This window comes from Camarhynchus parvulus, chromosome 3, assembly GCF_901933205.1.
Source record: "Camarhynchus parvulus chromosome 3, STF_HiC, whole genome shotgun sequence".
Taxonomy (NCBI): domain Eukaryota; kingdom Metazoa; phylum Chordata; class Aves; order Passeriformes; family Thraupidae; genus Camarhynchus; species Camarhynchus parvulus.
In genome coordinates, this window is record NC_044573.1 from 20,903,540 (window position 1) to 20,930,489 (window position 26,950).

Genomic DNA, 26,950 nt, shown 5'->3' on the forward strand with positions numbered 1-26,950 from the left:
AAGCTTTGCAGCTGCAATGTTGCTCTGTGGCTGCTAAGTCCTCTCTCAGGAAGATCCATTAGTTCCTCTTCAGTCTTGCCACAGCTCCGGTCCTTTAGTGATGCATTCTCCTTTGCATGGTACACACTGGATGTAAATAGTGCATCCTCCTTTCCCCAGATCTGTCACCAAGGCAAAAAATAAAAAATTACATTTCAGCTTCAGCAAAGGAGTACCAGGGAATCTGTCTTCAAGGAAAAGCTATTGCCCAATTCCTCATTTGTTTCATGCTTTGTTTCTCATACCCTGTAGCTGTGTTTGGGCATGGCACTAATTGGAACCCGATTGTCCCCATTTCCTCTCTCTCATTGTTTGCCACCACTTAGAGTCCCATTTCCCTGTGTGCATTGAAATGCAGCTTTTCTGATGTTGGTAGGCCTCCAGCCCCATCCTGCCTGTGGGGAGAGGACAGCTGGGGCTGCAGCGCCCTGACACCAAGGGTCAGAGTAGGAGAGCTCAGCTCAGGTCTCACTTCCCACTTGGAGTGCTGGGAAGCTAAGTAAGCTTTCAGCATGTGAGGTTCTCAGCATGCTGTGACAGCAGGGTGTGTTGAATGATGCTAGGACAGCCACACAAGGCAGCTGTTCCTGAGCTCCTAGCTTTCTACAAATGGCTTCAGGGAAAACAAAGCAGTGATCTCCCAGAAGGGTCTGTAGCTACTGAGAAACAAACTGGGCAGAGAGAGGGAGGGGAGGCCATTCTGTCAGAGTCTAGAAGGGAGAAGGAAGACAGGAAACAAGGCAGATGGATGCTTGCTTCCCATGTGATACTGGTTTTGACAGGCAGTAGTTTCAATGGGACTTAGCTGTTGTTTTGATCCCGCCTGTTAATAGCAGGAATTGCTGTAAGTAATGTTTAGAATCATCTGCTTAGGGGACCTGGAGATTTGCAAGGGGGAAAACAGAATTTAATTTTTTAAAATAACTATTTAATTTAAAGGACCAGACTCCCAAGTAATAATTGACATCCAGCTGGTACTTGCTGGATGCAGTGCTGTTCAGTGCACCCTGGCCAAGATAATTATTATGTTGTAAAAAATGTAAGCTATTGCCACTTTGACAGAGAAGAACTTTTCCACACTCTTTCCCCCTCCCCTCCTAATTTTTACATTTAGAGATGTAGATGTTTGCAGCCTTGCCTGCTTTTTCCCCTTGCAGCTTACTTGGAAGAGATCCAGTCGGTGCGTCGGCACACCAACAGCGTGCTGGACAGCAGCAACACCTGCAACCCTCCCATCGTGGTGCACTGCAGTGCAGGCGTGGGGAGGACTGGCGTGGTGATCCTGACAGAGCTCATGATTGGCTGCTTGGAGCATAATGAAGTAAGTCAGCTTCCTTTGCAAACCCCCAGCTTATCCCTTGGCTAACTGGCTACATTCCTCAGGTTGAAATTAAAAGGCATTGAAGTGCTTTCTTTCTGTTATGTCTGTGAGCAAGACAAGGACCTTAAATGTGATGGGCAAAGATTCCCCATGGCAGGTTACTTGCTATAGTTTTCTGTATAGTTGATATTATTTTTTATTAGGATTATTTTAATATATTCAAAGTTAGGGCCTTCTTCCCTCTTTTAAGAATTTAGTCTAACTGTATTTCATTAAAAGTTCAGAGATAGTGTGTTTACGAGCACTACCTGACAGAGGCTAGAGAATAATGTCCTTGCTCTTTTGACTGAAGTTTTCTGCTCTCTAAATTCTCTCCTTGGGCTCCTTCCTCTCTCTTGTAATCTCACCTACAATGAAACTTAGCTGTGTTTAAAGAATAAGTGTATTTATGTATTCCTGTGGGGAATAGGGCTTTAGGGTTGCAGCCAGCATTATGAGTAACACAGTCTGGAGTTAGGAACAAGTGCCCCAGTAGAGCAGCCATGGGTAACAACTTAATTTTCATCTGTCACTGGGAAACTGTCTAGGAGGAACATCACATCTTGACTAACAATGTGCCACACACTTTGCATGACATTTCCAACTGTGGAAACCAGGGGTTTCTCTTGCCAAAAAAATGCTCAAAGACCAAAGCTGCTTGTAGAGATAACAATGCAGCAAGAGTGACAAACAGACATATATCATCTGCCCTTTCCAATAATCAGCCACTGGGTGAGTTCAGGGAAGACTGAGGACTCCAGCAGCTCATCATTCTGGAGTTACAAGACCCCTACAGATCCTGGGCTCAGATCAGCTGGGACAAATCTCCAACTCTGCTTGGGCCTCACTGAAGGTGAAGCTGTCCTGTAGATATGTGTCACAGGTGACACTTTGTTCTTTTGCTTTGTATTTGGGGGAGAAAGGGAAAAGAAGAGGTATCTTGACCAAGAAAGGGCCCACAAGGATGTGGTTTGGGAATCCAGCAGCCTCCCACTGCTGACTGCTGCTCAGTAGCTGCTCCAGAGTGGCTCCAGCTCTTGACCCTGGTTGTCTTTTCCTTATGCACTGACGCATGGAAGTGACTGCTTCTGTTATTCACATGGCAGCCACGAAATTTCTGCTTTCCTCTCCAGAGGAAAGCTGGAGAGTTAAAAGAGCCATCCTGAATTGCTTGTGAGCATCAATGTAGCTTTACAGCACCCTCTGCATGTGCACAGAAGCAAACTCTAAGGGGCTGTGCAACAGAGTCTGGCCACCTCTGCTAACAGAACTCAGTCTGTGGTTTACAGAAGTCACCCATTGGGCAAAGAGTAGCTTTGCCACCTCAACATCTAAGCATGGGGGTGAGCCTTGACATCATTCATATGAGGTTTCATCAACTTCACTAGGACTTGATGGTAGTGCTCAATAATAAGGGATTTCACTGGTGTCCCTTAATTAAAGTATTCTTTTGTCTTGATTAATAATGAAAATCATCATTAACAATAAATACAATTTTCATTAAGGGCTTTGTTTCTCTAGATTGTACCAAGCTAAGGTTTTTGATGTGTTAAAACATAATTTAAAAAAAAAGATTAAAAATCTTGACAGTATGTTTTCATTTTGTGACAGATTCTGCAAAGAGGACTTCCTTTTCATTTGTTTGTTTTTTACTAGAATTGGTTGGGGTTTTTTCCTGAAATAAAATTAATTCTCACTTAAAATATTTTAGTCTTAGGAACTGGTTTTCACAGAAGTGTTCTAGCAAGTAAATGCATTAACATTTTAGCAGTGAAGAAAAATCATGAGGGAGTTTGAAAATTTTGATGAAGAGCATTTTGGAATGCCTGCAGCAGTGCTGGAGCAGAAACCAGAACTCTTGAGCCTGAGGTTTCAGGTTCAGGTAAGAAGCCACGTTTAATCAAATTCTGTACAGCTTCAGTCACTGTGGCTTCTGGGCAATGGCTGGTTGAGTCTAAAGCTGTATCTCATTGCAGGGATAGAGTTTCAGTAACTGCTGCATGGCAAGTAAATGTCACATCATTACATCCTTACTGCTGTAGACACGTAGTACGAGAAAGTAATTGAGAACCCACTCTATCAACTTTTAGTCCGGACTTGGCACTGGGACATTAACTCATGATTGCATCTGCAGCATGCTTTCACATGGTAGAGCTTTGGTTTGGGAGGCAGAAATAAGTAGCATTTTTGTTTGTTCTGTTTGCAAGTCCCAGCTTAGCAAAGCATTAGGTGTATTTTTTTTTCTTTTTTATTGACATGTACGTTGTAATGAAGGTGAATTTAGGGATTCTCCTTACCTGGAATCCAGCAAATACTAAGCTGGCTATAAATAGTGAGACTGGATAGGCAGGATGGAGTTTTCTTCCGTTTCTGAGATAAGGCAAAGCCATCTCCATTTTGAGGAGGTGCATGGATCACTGTGTGTCCACTAAAAGCTAATGAAAAAGCTGAGAGAGGAACATTATGTGCAGGTCAAGGCTGGCCTGCATTTTTGTTACAGTGCTTCAGGTGAGATCAGGTTCCACATGACTCTGCTCAGCAAGGACCGTTTCATAAGCATCTGAGTCCACAGGGAGGCCTTCTCCAAGTTAGCCAAGTTAACTGGAAAGAGCTTCCATTTTTCTTTGCACCTGTTTGATAATAATATGACATTACTCATCTCAAATATTTACACTCGTTGACTCTCCAGAGATGTCCTTTTATAACAGCTTGTTGGGGTATGTGGCAGAATATTTGGCCTTGTTTTCAGAAAGTGATAGCCTATGAGTTAATACTTGTTTACATGGAATGGAGATTCTGAGTTTTATATATATGGACAGAAATGGATATGCAGCGTGACTTTTATTTTAAACTTTCCAGGAAACTTCAGATATGCCTGGAAGCAGATTCCATGCTCAGTTGGGGCTCCAAGGCTTAGCAGCAATCTCAGTCAAAAGACTTGCTAAGCTCCTCTTGGTGTTTCTGCAAGCAGGCATTACAAAGTGCAGTTTATGTTGCCTGATAGGGTCGCTGCTCTTCAGTCTTATATCTTGAACTGCTTAAGAACTTCCCCAAAACCAGCTGTGTGTCTTAGTGCTCACGTTTACTGCTGCCATAGAAGGTTTGTGTTCCTCAGCTTGGCTCACATTACACGCTGCTTGAATTTGAGCTGAGCTTCATGGCTCAACAACTTCTCAATAGCTCCTTGTGTACCTGTTGTAACAGATAAAACACAACAGCATCATAGGTTTTTGGCTCCCTAAATGCCAGAAATCTGACGATAGCATCCTAATGAAATGTGCAGTGATTTCTAACGCTTCAACTCATGGGCCTCTGTTTCACAGAGCTCATTTGGTTTTGAGTTCAGACCATTATAGGCTGCGTGTGCCTGCTTAATGGGGTTAGTGCTGTGCCTTCCCAGTGGATTTCCTTATCTGTGCCTACTTACTGGACTTTAGTTCCTGCTGCAGAGCATTTTCATGGCACACATGTGAGTTTCTTTTGGGTGAAACTAAGCTGGAAGATGCCTTCTTAGAGAACCCCTAATATGTCCCAGTGCATATTCAGTAGGTGGCAACAAACTGATGCTGGCCTGGAGTCTGCAAAACACCTATTGTGGATATTGTGTCCTTGTTTCACTTTACAGATCTATTTCTCCTGGAGCATTATTTGCTAACATACACTTGGCTGTGGCAGACCAGATGTTTCTGGGTCTTTTGGTGGCAATGAGTTCTCTTGCCCTTCAGTGAAAGGATCTGTATCTTTGCCTGCACATTTAATTTTTTCCACAGAAACTTTGTCTTCTATAACTATAGTATAGTTCCCTGTGTCAGCTAACTGATATTTGAGACAGTGATTGTTTGATTTAATGAATACACATGCTTCTGCTTTTTTCCCCCCCTTTTCTTTACAGAAAATGGACGTTCCTGTGATGCTGAGACACCTGCGGGAGCAGAGGGTGTTTATGATCCAGACCATTGCCCAGTACAAATTTGTCTACCAAGTGCTCATACAATTCCTGCAAAACTCGAGACTTATTTAATCTTTTCAAACATCCCAGACCCAGCATTGTGGATCTGACTGAACCTTACTGATGAACAAGGGGAACTGCCTTGACAACACTGTGTGCATATATTGCACTTTTTAAAGTTGTCTTGAAAGTAAGGAATGATGGTTCTTTACTAGTCTCCCATGGATTATTTTATACAAGATATAATTTATTTTTCTTGGAATAACTTTTGAATTACTTTCATAACTCATAAAACTTATAGTGACCTTCAAAGTGAACCACATTTGACATGACTGGTCTGCATTGTAACATGTCTGTAAGGAAAGCAATCCTTTGTAAAGGTAGTTTGCTGGCTTCTATTTTGCTACACAGCTTCTGAAACCTACAGTTATTTGGCAGTGGGCTTTTTTCACGTAAGGACCTTCTGGACCCAGTGTGTGGCTTCTCTGGTAAAAGCAAGACCTGCTAGATGTCAGCTACAGCTCTGTGTGAGTGGAAGCTGAGGGTGCACAGCGTGGAGACCTGAGCTCTGCACGTGCAGCCAGGCACGTTACAGAGGGCTCGAGCACAGGACATTGTGAGGACATAGAGTTTTGGGTGCTAAACTCTTCAAATTCCACAAGAATTACGGTTTTAGACTAGTCCTTGAAAAAGTCAATATTGTGTCTTTTTAAGGAAGCCTTTTGCTGCTGTGTGCAACCCATGAAGGGAATCATAAGAAGCAATGTAGGCTGCAGTGCAGTGACCTCCAGCAGGCTGAAGTCAGTGAGTGACTCTTTCCAATAACTGGTGGTCTGAGAGTTTAATAGCAGAGCATTTTCAACCAAACATATCTGGAAAAAAAGCCAAATCAAGCACCTTCTCACCAATTCAACTGAAAGTATTATTGCCTTGAGGCTCACCCTCTGCAGACAAGGAATCTCATTTAAATTAGGCATCTCCAGTTGCCTTAGCCTTCACTAAGTGTGAGCTATTGTTGGATGGTTAGAGAAGGAGTCAGGCTAGAGAGGTGCCTTGGAGGTCTCTGGACCCAGCCCCACTCACCCCACTGCTGACTTGAAACTTGGATAGGCTTGTCCAGGGACACATCCAGTTTCAGAATTTTCAAGGGTGAGGATTTCACAGCCTCTCAGGGCACGTGATGCAATGCAGTTACTTTGTTGTGGTGAAATCATCTTTCTCGGTATCCCTTCCCCAGATACTTCTAATATTTTAATCCTACTGTTGCTTTTCTGTTGCATCCCCACCTCCAAACCCTGGTCAATGTACAAAGCCCTAAGCCTACAAGCACTCTTATTTTCAGCACTAAAGGAACTAAAATTAATGGGGAGCTTAAGCCAAGGTTCTGTACCAGAATGTTTCTTGAATGTATTTAAAACTGCACTGTGTTGATTTGATGCTCTGCAATACAGGCCTAACATGATGACAAAGCCTCTGGTGAAGACTTGTAACCACCAATAAATGGAGAGGAATTATTTTGCTGTAATAGCTTGACCATGTTCTTTTTAGGGATCAGTTGAGCTTTCAGTCAACTTCAGTTTTCCTCTAATTTTTTTTCCGCCAGTGCCAACATATCTCTTGTTAAATTAGCAGCAACCATTTAAAGTCTTTTCAGCAGCATCTGCATGATAATTGCAGAGAGATGCTTTATATCTGGGAAAAAAGCCAAGGAATAAACCTTGAAGCAAAGTGTATTAAATTAGTTATCTCGTTATAAGTTTTTGAATAATTTCCTAATGATGAATTAAGTTTGAACTCAGAGCTGTCAAGTCCCATTTCTCCACTTGGATGTGAGAAGTAGAAAATCAGGAGGGAAAAGAATCTGTTCCTATGTCTTATTATTCAGCTGCTCTTGGCTGCAATGTGTGTTTCTGCTGCTACAGTGAGCACAGGAAAGTTATTGCATAAGAGAGTGTGAAGAGCTGTGTTTGAAGGGAAGAAAATTAAGCAAATGTTTTTTTATGCAAAGATGCATCATAGGTGTCTTAGAAAAACATTAATTAGAAAAAGGCACTAAAAATCCTTTCCAAATTAAGTCAGTGCCTATTAATGAGCCAAATAAGTGGCCATGTGGTAAGCAGTCATTTCCAATTAACTCCTAATGTGGCTGGTATGGTAGATAGAGGCCAATGTGAGTCACTTTTTCCTTTTCATTGTCAAAGAATGGTAATTTTAAACTTTTCCTTTCATCTGACTTCAATGTATTTTTCCCTGCTAGATTTTATCTTGACTAGATCTGTTAATATCCTAAGTGAATTGGGCTGGTGCATGTCTTCAGAGGTTCTTTTCCAGCCCAGCTTACAAGCAGCCCTCAGCATGCTGATGTTTTATGGTTGAAACATGGTACAGTTTTGTAAGGGAAAAAATGAACCTTCTCACTTTGAACCTGTTGTAGTTTTATCAGGCCAAAATTGCTTGGGCAGTATTTCCTAACCTTTAGGGAGTGACAGGAAAATGCATTTTGCATCCAATTTTCTTAGTCATAGCAGGAATGAACACATGGGCCTTAAAGCAACAGTGCTGTTAAGTTTCTGTCCTGCAGACTTTTAAAGAGCAGAACCCTTGAGGAGAAAAGGACAATTTGGAGTTGCTGTTTGTTGTGTTGCATGTTTTTAACATCAAAGCATAACAGTAGATTGAGACCAGTTTCATCCATTTGGAGTAAAGTCTGGATTGAAAATCTCACAATGATTCATCAATGAACAGAATTTTGACACAAGCAGTCTTCTCCCAGGGCACCAACCTTGCAGTCTGGCATGTTCAGCCTACAATCCCTGATGCTTTCCAAGAGAGAACTTGCAGCAGATGAGTAAGTCTGGCTTGGGCATCCATTGTGTCTGTTTTTCTTTTAGTACACTCTTCAACTGTATTTAACAATCTTTGCTTTTTTAATTTAAACTCTTACCAACTATAGTATTGAGGTGCTGGCATTAGCTTTTTGGTTACAGTTATGGTCTGAGCATTTCATGCTTCCCATTGTTAGAGCAGGGATGGGAGAGATGACAGCTGAGCTGTGGTGCTGCTCAGTGCTCTGGGGATCCTGTTTCTGTCCTCTGTCAGTCACACTGGAGGATGGTGGACATCAGCTGCTCAGGTCCTATTTGTTTCAGGTCCTACAAAGGCTTGTTTAGGCACCTTGTCCTTGACTACCTGAGGAAAGATGAAGCTTGTTCCCACGAACATTTTCCTGTATAGGCATACAGGGGTCCTAAATGCTCAGCCTTATCAGAAGTTCCCTAATCTAATTTTAGCTGGCAAAAGACACATCTCTGAGAGCTTACTCAACCTATTGCCAGCACAGTCCTTGAAGTATATTGAAGTGCATGCTGTACTACTTATTTAAATCAGCTGCCTCAGCTACAAGTATTAAATATTTGCATGATTTCAAAAGCTGGGGGTTTTAAAATTACTTTCTTGTAAACAAACAGAAATGCAAATGGCAAAACATAGACTTACTCATTCTTTTCCAGCCTAAGTGCTTCAATAGTGCTTGTCATGCCAGCCAGGACGTTATTTTTCCAATACCTGCTATGTCTCTGTAGTTCGCAAGCAACTCTAAAAGAAATGTTGATGGGCAATCTTGTACTTGGATATAGCACAGAAACCTGTAGGGAAAATTCAGCAGAGCTAACTCTGACAATGCTGCATTTCCAACAGCCGACTTCCCACTGGTCTCCTGGGAGGAGATGATGACTGAATTAGCTGTTGTCAGCCTCACTAACAGTTTGTGGTCTGTGTGCTCAGAAAGTGGAATCATCAGGCTGATCTGTGCTGTAGCAGCTCTCATGCTTCACTGAGGGAGGTCTGAGTTAAATTTTGCTCCTTGTATTAGTGGGTAAAAAAATGCTAGGGTGGCAGCCACTGCAGGTAATAAAGGCCTGCATCACATTGCAGAAGCAAATTCCTGAGCAGGCCATGAGAGGAAGGACTGCATGAAAACAGCCTTTGACCACCCTTCTGCAAAATGAATATAAAGCTGCTGATGTGTACTTCAAGGCATGTCGAGTTTGGGATAGGTTTTGATGCCAGTAAGAGAGAGGCTGCAAGTCCAGAACCCCAAAAGCAATTGTCCCCAGCTCACTCTTAGCCTTCTAGAGTGGTTTCCTTGTAGGATCTGGTGCTTAGGGAGCTATAGATGCCATCTAGGTCTTTAGAGAGAAGGACATTATACATGCAGCTGCTTCCAGGGAATGGGGATTTGAGGAAGGGAACAGATGGCTGTGGGGCAAAACAAGATGGAGGTATTAACCATAAATAAACTAGATTGTTAGATTGTGAAACAAAACAGTGCACAGGTCAAAAAATAGCAGTGTTTATATAAATATTTAAAGTAAATAAATTTAGTCAGTGTTTTTGGAGTGTCTTAGATTACAGTTCCATTGGTTTCTCTCAGCTGTTTTGGCTGGCATTTCTTTGAAGTTTTGTTGCCTGTGCTTTCTGTGCACCCTCACTGAGAGTTTCCCACATGCTTTAACAACAGGACTTTGCCTGCAGAGAGTGAACTGGAAATCACTGAAAATAGGAGCTTCCTCTGGAGAATTCCAGCACTATCTAACAGCAAGGGAAGGACTGCCACTGATTCTCAGTGGCTGGACAGTCAGTTCCAGGTATTTCAGGGGTAGTGCTCCTTGATTAGGCAGGCAGGCAGAAAGGGAATGCCTCCCACAAGCTGTTTTCATGTCAGGCTGGGGGGCACTCCCTGACTTAGACAGTGGCTGGTAGCTGAGGAAGAAATAGGGATGTGTCTAGAAAAGGGTGCTCAGCCCCTCTGGTGCACCTGGCAGCAAACTTTAGGGGCTTCCTGAGGCCAAAGCTGTATCCTGCTCCCTGTGTGTAGTGCCTCCTGATGGATCCTCTTCCATGAATCACATTACCTGCTCTTTGGAAGCCATTTAGTCCTCTGGCCTTCACAATGTCCTGTGCTGGTGAGCTCCATAACTTATAGATTGAATGTATAAGAACTTCCTTTTTGTGTATGTTAAATAAAAGTATTTTCTTGCTTCTGCTTGGTCTTTAAAAGAAAGCAAAAGTAGTACCAGAAACACTGGTAATAGGATGTTTATCCTGTTGAGGTTGCTCCATATGGATAACATATTTTCCTCACTAGTAAAGTACCTTTCTTTGGTTATTTTACAAAGGAAAAAGTTTACATATGCAGATGACTGTAATATTCCCACATGTTATTGTGTGGAATGTGGTAAATGAGATAACATGTTTAAGTTTTATGTCACTGGATTTTACTGTCCTGTTTTACTACAGTATTGTGATGCCTCCAGTTTTATTTGTTCTGTAATTCTGTGCCTGACAGTTTAGCACAAAACAGTGATCTGACTCTCACCACCTCATTGTATGTACACATTTTGTAGAAAAATGAGACATCAGTTATGTGCCCTTCCTGCCCCCAACCCCTCCTGTTAGGGCTGAATGGCAGAATTGTTCTATGCTATTGAAAGCCTTTAAAAAAATAAAAATCTATGCATGCTATTTTATATTCTAATGTATTATTCATATCAGTACATAAGCTTATGCTTGTCAGTTTTATCTTGTGTATAGAACTGATTACTTTTGACAGTATTTTTGCACTGTTTCTTTTCTTTCTCTTTTTATTATAAAAAGTTCTATCAGCATTAATTGACTGCAATAATTTTTTTACCCCTTTCACTGCCTTTGTGTAAATATTTTCTTATATGCTTTTGCAAATGTGAGAATGTCTTCAGTCACTAAGGTTTTTTTGGTAAGGCTGTCCCTCATATTCACAGTATACAATAAACCATTTTTTTCAAGGAAAACAATGTTTGTGTTATTTTCTGTATCAGCTTAAGGGTTTTGTATTTGCACCTACACTGCTTGAGTTGGTTTCCCATGTTAAACTGATAGGCACAGCCAGGGCCACAGTGAGCTTTGAATAACCTTGTGTAAATAGTAATCCAAGTTTCACAGGGGCAAGGCTCCCACTGGTGCCTCATGTTCAGCTAATCCAATTCTTTGGTGTTGAAGTGTGGTGTGGGCTCTGGACAGACTTGCTGAAATAAAGGTATTATTTCCCAGGACAAGAGTTTATTTGACAAGACAAAGTTAGGATAAAAATAGTCAGCTAGTGCCCTCTTGCTAGGCTTGGCTGTAGTTAATAGGCTTTGGCTTTCTGGAATTGTAGATCTGGTGCAGTTTTATATACTCCAGCAACAACTGCTGGCTGGAGAGCAATGAAAGATTTCAGCAAAATGAGCTGACAACCCCTTGTTCTAGCACTTTTATTTTCAAAGCGGCGCTTACAAGAAAGAAAATACAATGAAGTTCTTAAGTGTGATGTGTTCTTTCTCATCATACTTTATAAACTGTGAAAACAGTAAAGAGGCAGGTAATTTTGTTGTGCACCATATTTCAGTTTTGATGCTAGAAGTTTATAGCTACACTCTTTTTTTTCCCCACCCTTAAAAACACACACTTGCCATTGATCTAAATAGAGAGGGAAAAAATCCTCTTGTTTTGTATATGGGTAGAGAAAGCCAAGTCCTGGACTTTTTCCTCAGAAAGTGTTCCTGTCCCTCTCTTAAAAATAATTGCCGACATATTATTTACAATAGTTGTAATCTACTGGAGGTGAAGGTATTGCTGTAAGAAAATATGAGCTCTCCTCTGCAATAACTCACTTTAACTTGTAAAGGAGTGTAAAAAGACAGAAGTTGCATAGTTCATGTCTTGTGCAAGCCTTCAAGCTCCGACATAGTTGTCAGTATTTTCTGTAAAAGACAAATTGAGCTCTATCTAGGTCTTTGCCGTGATGAATCCTCCTCTGCCAGGAGCAGTGATGGACCTGCAGATTAACTGGTTGAGGGAACATTGGTGCCATTGCTGTAAAATGTACATAATTCATCACCCCATTTCCCCTCTCTCTCAGTTAAGCCACTGCAAATAAAAATGATGCGAGAAAAAAAGGAAATGGGAATGTGTACCAAACACCAACAGAAAAATCAGGGCTTCTGCTAATTTGTCGGATTAAGAAAAACTATTTGGGCAAAAGTACACAAAACTATTGTACCCATTTAAGTGTACAACAGGAATCAAGAGGGGCCAAGACCACTTTATTTACTTTACACAAATAAGATCCACACCAACACCCCTAAAGAAAAAATTGGCCATTTCTGCACATGAGCCATCAAAAGGCATAACCTTTAAGAAACCATGGCTGCTTCCTTAAAAAAAAAAAAAAAGGCAATTGTAGATGTGTGGAAGCTAGGCCTACGTGTGTTTGTCATTCCAATTATAGGACAGAACTGTGTTCATACTCTACCGCTTTTCAAAGCACTCCTGAAGGTTTCCATAACAAGGCTTTTTAAATAAAGGTTTGAAGGATTGCATAGATTCAAAGGCTCAGTGGTCCTCTAATTCCTTTTTGATCTCTGAAATGTATGGATGATCTTTCCCATGTGCTACTTCCATGATAGCAATTGCCTATGAAAAGAAAAAAAAAATATTCACACAATTGATTCATATATAACACCAGGCTATAAATACTCTCTTTAGAGGTTTGAAGCAGTCTGACACCTCTAGCTACTTTTTGTCCCCTTGTAGTCATAAACCCAGTAGGAAATAAAATGAAATTCAAAACTAAGTAATAAAGGTTTTATATTCAGAGAATACATCTTTGATCTTAAAGGAGCCCAAAGCACCTTTCAAAATTATATTCCTGACAAAACTACTTTGAATACCACCAGCTCCAGGACAGAAAACTGCAAGTGCGGTGGGTAATATTCCAGCAGAGGACTTAGCCAGTATCAGAGCGAGCTCTGCCCCTACCAATTTATCCTTGAGCTGTCCCAGACATACAGGCCCAGTGCAGGAGTAATGCTGAGGCATTTCAAACTTGAGTCTGTAAACCCTCTGCTCCTTCCAGGGGCTGCCAGTGCTTTAGGAAGGAAGCAACAACTTAGGCAGAAGTGATTTCCCATAAGATTCAGACAGAGGCTGCTGTGCCCAGCTCCCTGGTGTTTCACCTGCTCCAGGCCCGAGGGGGAATGCTGCAGGCAGCCAAACCCCTGACTGGCACCTTTCCTGCCTTGGAGTGTGTGCCAGGGCAAGATTTCCCCTTGAGAAAAGAAGTGATAAAAGACTACACTAGACAGAACTGAGAAGAAAGTTCACTGTAAGTCTGAGAATGGTTAAAAACCAAGGGAGCTAAGACAGAGCAAGGAATTGCAGTATCCTGGCCCTCTGAGCATTTGGTCATTTCATCCTTGGGGAAATTTTATGCTCTTGTATTTGTTAAGCCAGTATAGCAAGGGCTTTTGGTTCCACCTCAACAGTGAGAAATGACCCCACCCCTCCTCCTGCCTGAAAAAGAAAGGAGGACCTTCTGGATGAGCTGCTCACAGACTGAGAGGGAACAATGGATTTGCTTTTCCACTAAATCCCAAACATCAGAGGCTGGGATAACTTTGGGCTGTTCCTGTAGACAGCTTTTGGAAGTGAGTCACTAGAAAATGTTTGTGTTAGGAAACTAACTATGCCAACAAATTTACCTCACAGTTCCGTACCCCTCATCCCATGCTCCTACTGGCACAATTCCCATTTCTACTCAAGGGTTTAACACCACAGTGAAGGAAAACCTATGCCAACTTCAAACTAGGTAACAGTTAAATTTTAGAGCATATATTCTTCTAGCACCTTTCACCATGGTTGGATGGTGCTGTTATTTGCTGGCTAAAACTTGCCAGCATCTAAAAAGCAAGAAGAAATAAATACATTATGACATTCCACACTGAGTCATCATATGCTACAGTGGTCACTGATGCTTAAGAAACTAAAATAAATTTCTGTCCAACAACAATAGGGGAAAAGAGTCAAGAAACAGTACAGTCTAATAAAAAATAGCAGAATAAAAAACTAAAGATTAAGGCACAGACTAACAAAAAGGGGTGAAGAAAAACATAAAACCAAAATGCTGTATTTGCCAATTTCAGCATTACCAGACGCATTGAATTCCCTTCAGCTATGTGAAAATCGATTGGTTCCAGAACAAATAACCACCAAAAGCATGCCTAGTTTAAGTTGGATATAGAAATCACAGACTTCAATGAAACACTATGTGCCTTCTATAAGAGCCAAGCATTTTTCCTGTCCTTACCCAGCAAATGAGGGGAAGATAGGGTTCTGCTTCATTTACACTAGTGCAGCTCTAGCTCAGTGAAGAACTCAGAGCAAATGTTTAAGCATAATTCTCACTCCAGCTGCTGCAGTATGAGCCCACTGTGAAAAGGCACCCAAGAGCAGACCTATCCTCCATCTCTAGAAAAACCAAATCTGAGCCAAAATTCCCGTGACCAAATATATTAACACATGGTGCATTTCCTACCACGCCAGGCTCACTGACAGAGAAGCACACAGTGTTTCAATGGCTGAACTGGTGTTATTAATGGAGAAACCAGGCAGTAAATACCCTCTTCAGGGCTTTAACTCCAGCCGTCCTGTTCTTCAGCGTCATGTACAGTCTCCCTAACTTCAGCCACATGGAGGCAACATTCAGCGAGTAGGAGGGATAATGTTTACTGCAAGAGAGAAAGAAATCCAGCTTCATCAACTTTGGCAGTTTCATAGCATTTTCCCAGTTCTGTCCCCCTCTCATGGGGCAGGAAGCTGCCTCTCTGTGCCCCTGCCCATTCAGCGCTCATCCCCTCTGCCGTGACTGCCAAGAGCCCGTGCCAATTGTGTCTGGGATGGGGACGCCTGTCAGCTGGGAATTGGACTGAAACTACCATATGCCTCTGAACAGCTGTCAGATGGCAATGACTTTCTGCCACTAGTTTTAATCTAGCCAGCTACAGAGAGAGCCTGCATTGTGATGAGTTTTTGGAGCCACCCTGCACCCGCAGCAGCGGCTCTGTGTGTTCCACAATGGTTGGTGGGCTGGAAAGCGAGGGGCCCTGTGCAGTGTGCAGGGCACACATGGCAGCCTGTGCTCACACACACTGAGCGGCACGGCCCGCCTCGGCAGAGCCGACCTGGAATGCCAGGCTCAGAGCCAGAGGATCTGGGCAAGTCCCAGGGAAGATAAATAGTACTGAGCCTCCGGGGGGGGAATGTTGGCTCCTTCTTTGTATCACTGCTCTCTGCCAAGTGATCTGTGACTTTATGTTGGCATCTGTTCCAAAGGGAGAGCTTTTCTTGCGCTCCCCCCAGCTGGCAAGAAAGTCACGTCTCAAGACGAGAATCTGGGAGATTCACGGCAGGACCAGACACAGCCAGCGTAACTGCCTGGCTCTCACCAACGGGCCCACTACTGCAAAAACAGACAATTTGATCAGAAACAGTGTTCATATCTCCTGCAGAGGCTGCGAGCTGCCTTGCCCCACGCAGGGCTTCATTCTCCCACGCCTCCAGCGCTAGGGCAGCGGGATCAGGGACATGGGCACCTGGAGCTCTGAGCGGGATCAGGGACATGGGCACCCAGAGCTCCGAGCGGGATCAGGGACATGGGCACCCGGAGCTCTCCGAGCGGGATCAGGGACATGGGCACCTGGAGCTCTGAGCGGGATCAGGGACATGGGCACCCGGAGCTCTGAGCGGGATCAGGGACATGGGCACCCGGAGCTCCGAGCTCGGCTCCAGCTCCCTCTGCTGCTCGGCCCCAGCCCTGGGACATGGCTCTGCTCTCCTGCAGCCATGCCCACCGGGCTGCTGCAGACAGAGAGCACCGGGAGACTGCGGGGGGCTGACAGCAACACAGGCTTTGCCTCCACTGCCTTGAACAAAACACTGGCTGCAGATGAAGTTTGAGGCCCTTCCTTAGTAAAAAATTATGGTATTTTAGAAACCAGCATTTATCCAGCTAAGCAGAATTATCACAGCACCCAAGGTGGCACAAAATTATTTTGAGAACCCAAAGTAAGGATTTCAAAGTCAGTCCTGCTATATATTGCAGACCACATTCTGACAGTAACAGAGACTGTCCTGGCATTTAAATATTCCTTTCTGAGTAGTGGTATCATGGGTAGAATGTTTATACAATATATACTGAGAGAAGTGATCTCTGCAAAAACTTGTCTTAATTGTTCAGATTATTAATTAGATCATTAAAAAAAAAAAGTCTGTCATTTTACCTGTAGGGTCTGATAATTTTTTGCCCATAACACAGCGCACCTTCCCAGTCCTGCACGTAGAGACAGACACCCATGGCCTGGTACATCATATGTAACATATAAACATTACTGTCCTTAAACACTGCACCCATCTTGTCCAGGCTGAGTTCACAGATCTCCAGTAATTCACTAGGGGGTAGGAACAAGTCAAGGAATGCAATAACTCAATGGCATCTCATTATACAATTAGCTGATAATGCCTTCAGCCACAAAGAACACAGAGATAAGTTTAATTTCTACTGGTCACAGTAATTCTCCTGCATGTACTTCTGAAGCCCAGCAGGCAAGATTTTTAGGTCACACACCAGTGGAATCAGGGTAAGACAAAGGATATATTTGTAGTGTTTGGCTCGCCTGAATTCCTCAATCACGTTCCTGGCATATTTGATCATGTCCTTTACTGTCTCTGCTGACGGAGGATCATTCAGCTTGCAGATTTCCAGTTTCTCTTTATCCTGAAGGAAACACAATGAACCTTACAAAGGCAGGTTCCAAGCCCTACAAATAAAAGTGCACCTGCTATACAAAATTTCTCTAATAAAAAGACACAGATGTGAACTTAAGCTCTTCAAAGAATTAAAAAACAAAGGTAGAATGTGCACCTGCAATTTTTCTCTAAAGCCTTGGCTAGAAATCCTAGGATCCCCTGGCCTTCCAGTTCATTTGCCATTCTCTACTTCCATGAAGTCTCTTTCTTTTGTAAGATTGAAGAGCTTTTCAATTTTGCGTTGCAAGTGGTTTTACATAAGAAATGTCACTGCTTCCAAAAGATTCGGATGTAAAATAAATTTAGGCTTAGTTTTAAGGCTGTACCAGCTGAAGTACCTTAGGCTGACCACCAAATGATATGTCTGTGGAAAATGACATGATCTCAAATATAGAAAAAGATCCTTCAGATCTATAGGCAAAACCACATTTTCATATATTTTGTTATTTCTGCTGGACAGCTCCACTTTCTATTATCTCCCTATCTAACATACTATTTAATGAGGAGCCAGCTACAATCTAGAGACAATTTTTTGCTGTTTAAGCTTCACATTGTTTCAAGATTTTTTTTTTCTTTTATTATTTAATCTGCCAGCTGAGAGAGGTACAGGGACTCTTTCCAAAACTGAAGGAGGCTGAGTGACAGGGGACTCCCAGAGTAGCACATTGCTGAAAATCACAGATGAAATCCTGGCTTCATTAAACTCAGTGGCAAAATTATCATGGTAACTGTGGGGAAAAACACAAATGATATGGTATCAACAGAAGGGCCTCAAGCAACAATACTGGGTACTATCTGGAAAAAAAATCACAAAAAATGACACCATTATAGGGGAAGGAAATGGTTGTCTGGCCACTTTGGGAAGCCTGGTGAAAATGGGAGGAAAAATTAGCTGGAACTTTAGATTATGCCAGACACACTGATCTTGTCTGGAATGACAGATAAGCTACACAGAGCTCAGTTCTTGTAGGACCTTCAGTGAAAGAGGCCCAAATTGGCTGCACAGGCACAGCTGTCTCAGTATCTGTTGGGTTTGGGTACCTTTTCCCTTCAAAAAGTGCTTTTCTTTAAAACACCTAACACCTTATTGTCAGGAACACTGTCTGGATCTTCCTTTGTCCTTTGAGGGGCACCAGCTCATGTTTAATGACCACAGCTCTGGCCTGCACATCACAAGGGGCTGTGACCCAGGACCATGCTGTCCCTGGGTCAGAGCAGACCAATATGAGGCTGTTGCAGAAAAGATCATTCCTCAGATTCTGCTGTGTCTCCAAACCACCCAGACATGCCATACAATGTCCCCTAGAATTGACTGAAATGTCCTACCCAGGAAACGCAGCAGCACTCTATCCCAGAAATGCCCCAAGTGAGATTTACTTGCTAGGAGTTGGTAGAAAGCATGAAATTAAAAAAAAAAAAAGTTCTGAGCTAAATTCGTTTGGCCAAGTAGCTTAGAAACAGTATAATTATCTACTTTTAACAATGTTTTCATCTTTGCTTTGTAGCTCAGCTTTAAATAGGCCTCTACCAGGAAGTTTCCTGGTGTGTCATGATTACAGTGGAAAGAATGAGTATCAGAAAGCATTCTGGACAGAAAGAGAGAAAAACACAGCCACCTCCCCCCATCCCCATTATCCTACTTTCCAAAATGTAATTAAGCCACACAGGATATTACATCTCAGGACATGGGTAGGTGCCTTGACAGTCAGAAGTACATTTCCCACCAATTCCATTACCTTTTCTTTTGTAGTGCACTCCCTGCAATCACAGCTAAAGAAATAGGAGTCTCTTAACCGGTCATTTCTGTCTTCTGTGGGATACAGCAGGTCAATATAGCTGCTAAAAATCTAAAAATGGTAAAAAAAAACCAAACAAACAACAGTCAGTGAGAAGCAGCGTCACCAAACCTATTTATTACACTTGTTCTGATATATGTAGTATGACAACTGCATATTCATGCAGCTTGTGCACCCCTGCAGCCACATCACCTGCCTGCTGCCTCGCATTCCAAGCCCCTTGGCAGCATCAGGAGCTGTCACTTGTGAAAGCAACCTGACAGAGAAATGTTCCTTTCCTATTCGTTATGGAATTTCCCCCAAATATTACCCTGGCTTGCACCCAGGACAGCAAGATTCAGGTGTGGATAAGGAAACTATTACAGCATAAATCTCAGGCTCCTGTCAGACTACAAAGAGATGCTTCCTTTTCAGAAGTAAAATAATGATTTCAGGTATCCAGCCTAGGATAAATTACAGTGGCCTGGTTTTTTGGAGGCTGGAATCTCAAATTTTTCTTTCTGAAAACCTACAAAAATTGGGGCAACAGCAGTCACTAGTAGCTTTAGAAACTTAGGACAAGACCTTTAGATCTCTGAAAAGAAGAGAGGCCCAGTGCTCCAGTTCAAGGAGAATGAATATCAGATTTACTTCAGCAGCAATATTTTAAAGCAAAGAAAACCTGCTTTTGAACATTTTAAAGGCCCTTCATATACACTATTCTTAAGTTTTCCTCTATTTCAATGGTCTTCAGAAAAGAACCCCTGCAAGTAGCTTTAATGCTGTGCTTCTAAAACGAGATCTCCCCCAAGAAACACGTCCTATGCTCAGTGCAGTTGATCATTCTGCAGACCAAGGAACAGCTTTAGCTCCATTTCCTCATTTACAGTTATTTGAAATGCTTTGCTCCGTCTTTATACCTAAAGTTTCTCTTTTCTCCAAATGTAAAATTCCATGTAATTTCATACAGTGCACCTTCTTTTTAAGTGTGAGTGTGTCATGTCACACTTTCCCTCATACTCCCCTCCTCCCTTCGATATTTTCAAAGCATGTGGAATGCAGGAACCACATTCACGGCAAAAAAAACTTTAAAACGTTGCCCTGCAATGGCTACACGGAGCCTGAAGATGGAGACACAGGCTGGGAGACTGCACAGTGACCACACACAGGCACAGCTCACGTTTAGAAAATTCTGAAGTGTCAGAAAAGCAAATGTGCAAAGCCCGTGAGGTCCTTGAGAGCTGATGAAATTTCTAAGGCAGAATTCAACCTGAAGAAGATGTTGAGCAACATCATCTACCTCTAATGATACACCTTCCCTCAAAATGCTGAAAATGTCTGGGATTCCACACCAAAATTCTGAAGCTAGAATCAGTCCTGTTGGTTACCACAATGCATTTGCAGTGAGTGCCAGCATCACAGACAGAAGTCATCGCTGGCAAATGGTATCAAAAGAAGTTGCTCACCTGAGTCATTCATCCTTGGCTACAGCAACTAAACTCATCTTCTTCACAAGGGGGATCAGGTATAATCCACAAAAATAACCTCTCTATCTTTCTTCCAGGCTGCTATTACACACCTCAGAAAACAGTAGATGTTATCAAAAATCAAATCTGAGCTTATCAGTATGAACTTTGCCCATTAAATTAACACTTACAAACAAGCCATTGAAATTCTGTGCAAACTCCATCCCCAGAGAGGATGTTCAGTATCTTCATTCCCTACAGGTAATTGAACGTCCTCCCCAGCTCTCTTTAACATTTTTTTGCTGTTGTTTTTTCTTTTAGTAAAGTGCAGCTCTACTGTTTAAAACTCCCTGCCAAATTCATTATTTGACTGAGAAAGTTTCAAAGTAAACCTAGAGCCTTACTCAATTTCACAGATTTTTATTCCTCTCTGTTCAGATTCAGTCCACCTAAAACCACACATTTGTTCTTCTGTGATTTCCCAGCAAATGCCACTGAGGTGATATGACCAAGTCCCATGCTTTGTGGTTCTCTGTCCAAACAGAAGTCAGAGGATTTATCTGTACCCATTTACCTTGTTTATTCTGGCTTCAATTTCAACACATTACTATTATACTGGGAACTGTTATAGCAGTAATAATTTGCTTTGATCTTGGAATTTCAAAGCACCAGCCAAACATCAGTAAACTCAGCCTCATTTTACAGATGGGTAAACTGAGAGAGAGGCTGGCAGATACACAGTGACTGCTGCAGGTGCCCTTCCCATTAGCAAAAAATAGGGTACTGCCTCCAAAAATCCCTTCAGTCCTTCAGAGCAACCCTAATTTTTCCAAAGCACCATCTTGCATTTCTCTGAGAAACAAGAGATCCTTCCTTCCTGTTACTAAATTGCCATCTAACTGAAATGATCCCTGAGAAGCAGAATGAATCCTGTTGGGCTGCAGGAGAACAGAGCACATTCAAACACCACATTTACCTCCTCTCCAGGCTCAATCTCTCTGACAGCTCTGACTTCAGCCAAGGTTCCCTTGTAAGTCACAATCACATTTGGGCAACAGCTATGGTTCATCAATGCAACACTGTAAAAGTAGAAAAGTCAATGTTTTCCCCAACCACCGCCACAAGCAACACGGAAAAAGTTAAGCACCACTTCACAAAATAAATAAATCTGAAAGATTGAGTCAGTCTGTCTCTCTAAGCTGTTTTTATTCTGAGGCTTAACATGAAGGTAACCTTGGGAAAATCTCTTGTACTGTTATTTATTCTAATGATATGGAGAATGGCTGTGCTAATGAATCATTACAATTTTTAAATCCTATTATTGCAGAACTAGGCAAGTTATTATTTTCCCCTTCTTACAGTGCTACAGAACAGCTGACAGGTATGTTCATTCAGCTTCACTATCAACATGATAGACAGACTATTTTCCCCAGAGGAGAAAGAAAAACATGTTAAATCTAAAAGGAAACAAGTAAACACAGGAAAACAAAAGTCTTCACTGCACTGCAAGTTGAGATGGGTGTTAAAATTTTTGCTGGCTTCTATTCAAATGTAAACTGCCTCCATGTTTGAAGCGGGAGGGAGGAGATCTCTGTCTGTTAAACAAGCCCATGACTTGGACAAAAACTCAGATGGATAGAGAAAAGTAAACCCCTTATTACCAAGCCTGGAGAAAGTGCAGTTCACTGCTCATCTGAGATAAAATTTGTAATTTTAATTCTTTTCCAATCTAGCAAAATAACAACTGTCTCTTCAGTATTTTTAGCTCAGGCATAACTGTTAAGTAGGAAAGATCTGACTCCTGTACCCTAAGCATTTACAAAGTGATGGTGCTGGACATTTTTCCAGAACATCCTGGTTAAATACTCTCCTCTTCCCACAATGACTCTGATCCTGGGCATTTCAAGGCATTAATTTCCAGTCTGTAGATCAGGGATATGAACATCAGACAGATCTGCCTGAAGAAGAAGAATAATCTGTGCAGCAAGGACTAGCTACTAGCGCTTGTCTGCAGCACTTGGCAAAATCACATCCAGCTTTGAGTGGGCATCTGTAAGTTTCAGGTTACTTTGACACAGATAAGCTACGAGTAATCCAAGCCTCACCAGGAAGTCAAACTAAGCCTCAGTGCTAATACCTTCATACAGGCTGTGCAAAGATCAGGGGCACAAAATACCCTCCTCTGCTACAATATTAAATGGGAAGGACAGATTTAAAAATGCAAGAAATGTTTCTTGGCCCTGAAGAAAGCAGCAGTCCCCCATTCACGAACTGCAGTTAACGCTTAACATCTGCAGTTTATTCGTACAGCTAAGAAGCTTGTACATATTTTTTTTCCACTGTCATAGCAAGGAGGCTCAAAGAAGCTGTGAAAGGGATTTACTATTTGCAAAGGAACAGAGGCAGAAAAGATATTGTTCAGAGAGCACCAGGGGAAGGATTGTACCCAGCCAAAACAGAGCAAGTCACCTGCAATCCTTTTCATTTGGCTTTAATTATTACTTGATGTCCCTGTCCAGAACCTGCTACCCAAGTAAATGTTTTTTACCAACGTGAATATAGTTCACAATCTACATTTCAAAACAAATTATATGCGCAATTTTACCAAAATTACTGGATTTTTAAGAAAAACTGCTGAAAATAATTTGCCACATTTTATTTGCCAAATAAAGATCTTAAAAACAAGATAAATTAATTATTTTGGTAGATATCTACTTCTTCTATTAGTTTTTAAATAAGTTAATTTTATATTTTTAAATATTAAAATCAACCTACTCAGGGAATATGGCTGATCCCAAATGAGAGAGTTCTTCATCTTCAATTGTGAAGCCATTACAGTTAACCTAAGAAAAAAGAGAAAGGTGCTGGATCAGCTTCTGGTCAGTTGAGTACTCCCCATGTACTCACATATCACATTCTCACACATCAAACACCATTGCAGAAATTTGATTACAATTTTTCATCCACCTCTCCAGGACTCACAGGGAGCTCCATGACATCCTGACAAGTGAAGTGAGGACAAAGTCCCACTCCAAAGGGACGTTAAAGAACTGACAGTCCAACACTTACACCTGCTCAGGACATACCTACTGAATTGCTCCTTGAAGGGCCAAACAAGAGAAATGGGGCTCAAAAAGAGCACACAAAACCTCACCCCAACATGGGGCAAGGAGATTTCATTGGGTCATGACAAGGAAAGGGCCAAAGCAGAACTACACGTGCAAGGAGCAATGTGGGAGAGAAGGGCAGCAAACTCAGCCAGACTGGGGCAGTGCAGAGCTTTGATGGAGCACATGTCACAGGGACCTGCCACAATGGCACCTGTCATCAAAGCCCGCACATATCAGCTACAGCTAAAGCACATGTGAAAACAACAAAAGCACTGAGAAAGACTTGAACCTCATAAAGACATAGAATAGGAGGGGACAGAAGAAGGACAGAGTATGAGAGGAAGTGTATTCCTAATTTAACAGACACAGGATCAAAAGAACTTGTTCACAAAACTCTCTTATGGAACAGATTCAAGCAGGTTTTAAAACCTTCTCACTTTTGTTCTCATCTAAGTCAAAGGAATCTTAGAGAAGTTTCAGCTTTTTCATGTGGTTTGTATGACTTTAAGTGGCCAAAATGCAGCTCAGTCAAGTACTTTATTCCACTTCCACTTCAAATCCCACACATACTGACACAAAGAGAGCCTTCTCCCCATTCACCATTATCTCCCCACAAACATGAAAAAAGCACCAGTAACACACTACAACAACTACTCACTAAAACAACATGGCCAAGTCCAGTTAAAGCTAGAAAGGGCACAAGAACAGCCAATCAAATATAGTGCAGTATTTGTTTTGGAAAGGGTAAGAGCTGACAACAAATACTACCAGCAGTAATCACAGAATCATTGAATGGTTTGGGCTGGAAGAGACTGTAAAGATCAAATTCCAATCTCTTGTTTTTTCTCCAATCCCCAGAGGCAGAGACACCTTCCAGTAGACCAGGTTGTTCACCAGGCAAAGTGATATGCCCCACAAGCTGGAATGCAGCCTGGACTGGCTTTTAGAAATACACAAATACCCAAAGCCACTCCTCCGGTATGAACTGTTCAGGGTGAGTTCACAATTAAGGCAAGTATCCTGATGCACTCATCAGTATCTCTGCTATCTTTGCTTGATCTTCATCCTGTTATTTTTAGCAATATAGCACTCAAAGGTTCCCAGTCGCTCAAGATGGGCATGCTACTGCACTGGCCAATGTAAGAGCATACCAGAACCAGAACCAAAATGTAATTGCTGAATGCTAAAATAATAGAAGGGAAAAATAATATCAACAGCAAGTAAGAACATAAGGCTACAAAGGCTGACAAAGAACAGCTTGTTGGTTCTGAATCACAGGGAAATATTAAAAAATACATAGTGAGTTATCATCAACTCGCCTCCACTAAGCCAGAGACAACACACTTCATGAAAGTATCATATTAGAAATGACACAAGAGGAGGGATTAGAAGGGATGAGATATCACTGGTTTCACCAGATGAATGCATGACTAAAAACAGGCAAAGTGGAGGGAATGAAGAGACGACAGCAATAAAAGGGGAGTTCAAGGTTGTTCCCAATGGTGGAAAAGAAAATGTGCAGAGGGAGGCATGAAATGCAAGGTCTTCAAGGAAATGCTGAGATGCTGGAACTTCAGGCAAGAGAGAAACTGTTCAAAGAGTATGACAAGGTGAGATTGAGGAAAAAAGCACCAACCTTAAGAGCTATATTCCATAGGGACAAAAGAGAGTAGAATGATGCCAAGAGCTGGAGAAGAGAGCAGTGAAAGAACTTTGGACAAAAGAATTCTATTCCACTCAAAAGAAGCACTTACACTTCAGCTGTGTAGGGAATAGCATCAGGCAAAGTTCGCTAAAAGCAACGAGAAGGAGTCAGAGGCGTTTGAGTCCCAATGACTGCCCTGAACCACAGGGAGAAACAATGGGGAATGGAGAAGCAAGACAGACCACATGAGGCCAAAGTGTTAGAGGAAAACAAAGGAGCAGCGGTATATCCATACTACTGGTTTTAGGTCAAGGTAACTAATTATTAGGAAACATGTTTGCACAGCTCAGGTACAAGCATACCTCCCATTCTTCTGGGAAGATTTATCCTGGGACTAACACCTCAGGAGGCTGCATCCTGTAAAACAATTCTGAGAAGCATCCAGATGAATTCTGGAGATTTTAGTTCAAAAAATTCTAATGTCCACAGTGGCAGAGAGTTACCTGATGATCAGGATGAGCTCAAGATAACACCTACAGGTGACATCCATAGAGAAGACTGGATGGAATATGAGATCTGGGAGCCAGCAGCTCACAGAAGTCAGGTAAAGTACCACAATCTGGTGGTGATGCTCTTGGACAGGACATGAAACAAAAGTCATTATAGCCAAAATACTGAAATCTTTGGGGAATTCTGGCTATATTCTAGCAAAAATATTCTGAAATACCACAAGAAACTGGTCATACTAACATCTTCAAAGTATCCCCTCTGACAAATATAAATTTTAAAGTCTTCAAAAGAGAAAAAACTCCTCATCATTGAAAGGAAATGTGTAATTAGAAACAACACAAGGGATGATAAGCAGATGCTAAACATCCTAAAGAATCATTGCCCTACAGAATAAGAGTACCACTGTAGTAAGGAAATAGTAACTGTGCCCCCTTGTTGGTAGATGCCCAGCTCTACCAAACAGGATATTTCCATCTCAGTTTTCATCACAGAAGTCAACATTTGCCCCCATCTCAAGATATTATTTTACTCAGAAACCAAAGTACAAAAGTAGCTCATATTGAAGCAAAAGAGGGAAAAGAAGAAAATGGATCTTTCAGTATTCCACTGGTGTATTATTCCATCCACTACAATACATCCAATTCAGATGCATATGAAAAGTAGGTGAGAAAAAAGAAGTGACATATCAGAAGTTATCTAACAAGACATCGTGTCTTTCCTTCATCCCTCCAGATGGCCAAACCACCTGACTGCATTTAAAAGCCACACAGCAGATAAAAGTTTTAGGCTGTGCTTTCTGCTGCTCTTTCTACGTCTCTGAAGTTTACTCCCTGTGAAGGTCAAACACAATGATGACCTGACCAGCAAGGATTTCCACAAGTTTGAAGCCTGAATGAAGGATTTGCCTCTGCAGGGCCTCAGGCCAGCAGCCTTCCATGCTAGTTCAACAACAGCCACACTATGTTTGGCCCACAAGAAGCTTAACTTTGACAGGGTTTATTAAAGGCTGTTTCCCCTTTTCTTCAGTGTTTGAGAAGCAGCTCATGGACAGTCAGCAGACAAGAGTCTCTACCCTCAGGATGGAAGTGGGGCACATCCAGCCACCACTGCTCAATGAAGCGGATCTCCATCTGTCCCTAAGATAAGCAAAGAGTTACCATTTCCAGTGCCATTAACATCCACCCCCTTTCAGGAAGGCTAAAACTCCTACAGCACCATCCACCTAAGCAGGCTGTGTTCTAGCCAACTTACTTGTGCAAAGAGAACTACAAGGGCAGCATTGTCAGGGCAGTCCAAGTGCTTTGAGTAAAAGTGATGCAGAGCAGCAATGTCGTTCTGAATCAGCTCTCTCTTTTCATTGTCTAGTTTGTCAAGGTCTGTGGACAAAAAATACATTTCATTTCAGTAACAGGAACACCCCTCCAGGCAGCCTTAG

General features: G+C 42.0%; 2 protein-coding genes across 2 annotated transcripts in view; one reads left to right on the plus strand and one right to left on the minus strand.

The window, feature by feature from the left end:
- The window catches only part of PTPN14 (protein tyrosine phosphatase non-receptor type 14), a 110,364-nt gene extending 99,346 nt beyond the window's left edge, over positions 1-11,018 (plus strand). The window contains exons 18-19 of the mRNA XM_030946687.1: positions 1,197-1,360; positions 5,292-11,018. Coding sequence (XP_030802547.1) covers positions 1,197-1,360; positions 5,292-5,420 — 293 coding nt within the window. The 3' untranslated portion in view covers positions 5,421-11,018. The remainder of the gene's footprint in view (positions 1-1,196; positions 1,361-5,291) is intronic.
- A 1,430-nt stretch (positions 11,019-12,448) lies between these two features.
- Positions 12,449-26,950, minus strand: part of SMYD2 (SET and MYND domain containing 2) — a 28,499-nt gene continuing 13,997 nt past the window's right edge. Inside the window, exons 5-12 of the mRNA XM_030946321.1 lie at positions 26,767-26,891; positions 23,026-23,093; positions 21,227-21,329; positions 18,746-18,856; positions 16,857-16,977; positions 16,484-16,658; positions 14,824-14,932; positions 12,449-12,839 (exon numbers count right to left, since the gene is read on the minus strand). Coding sequence (XP_030802181.1) covers positions 12,759-12,839; positions 14,824-14,932; positions 16,484-16,658; positions 16,857-16,977; positions 18,746-18,856; positions 21,227-21,329; positions 23,026-23,093; positions 26,767-26,891 — 893 coding nt within the window. The 3' untranslated portion in view covers positions 12,449-12,758. The remainder of the gene's footprint in view (positions 12,840-14,823; positions 14,933-16,483; positions 16,659-16,856; positions 16,978-18,745; positions 18,857-21,226; positions 21,330-23,025; positions 23,094-26,766; positions 26,892-26,950) is intronic.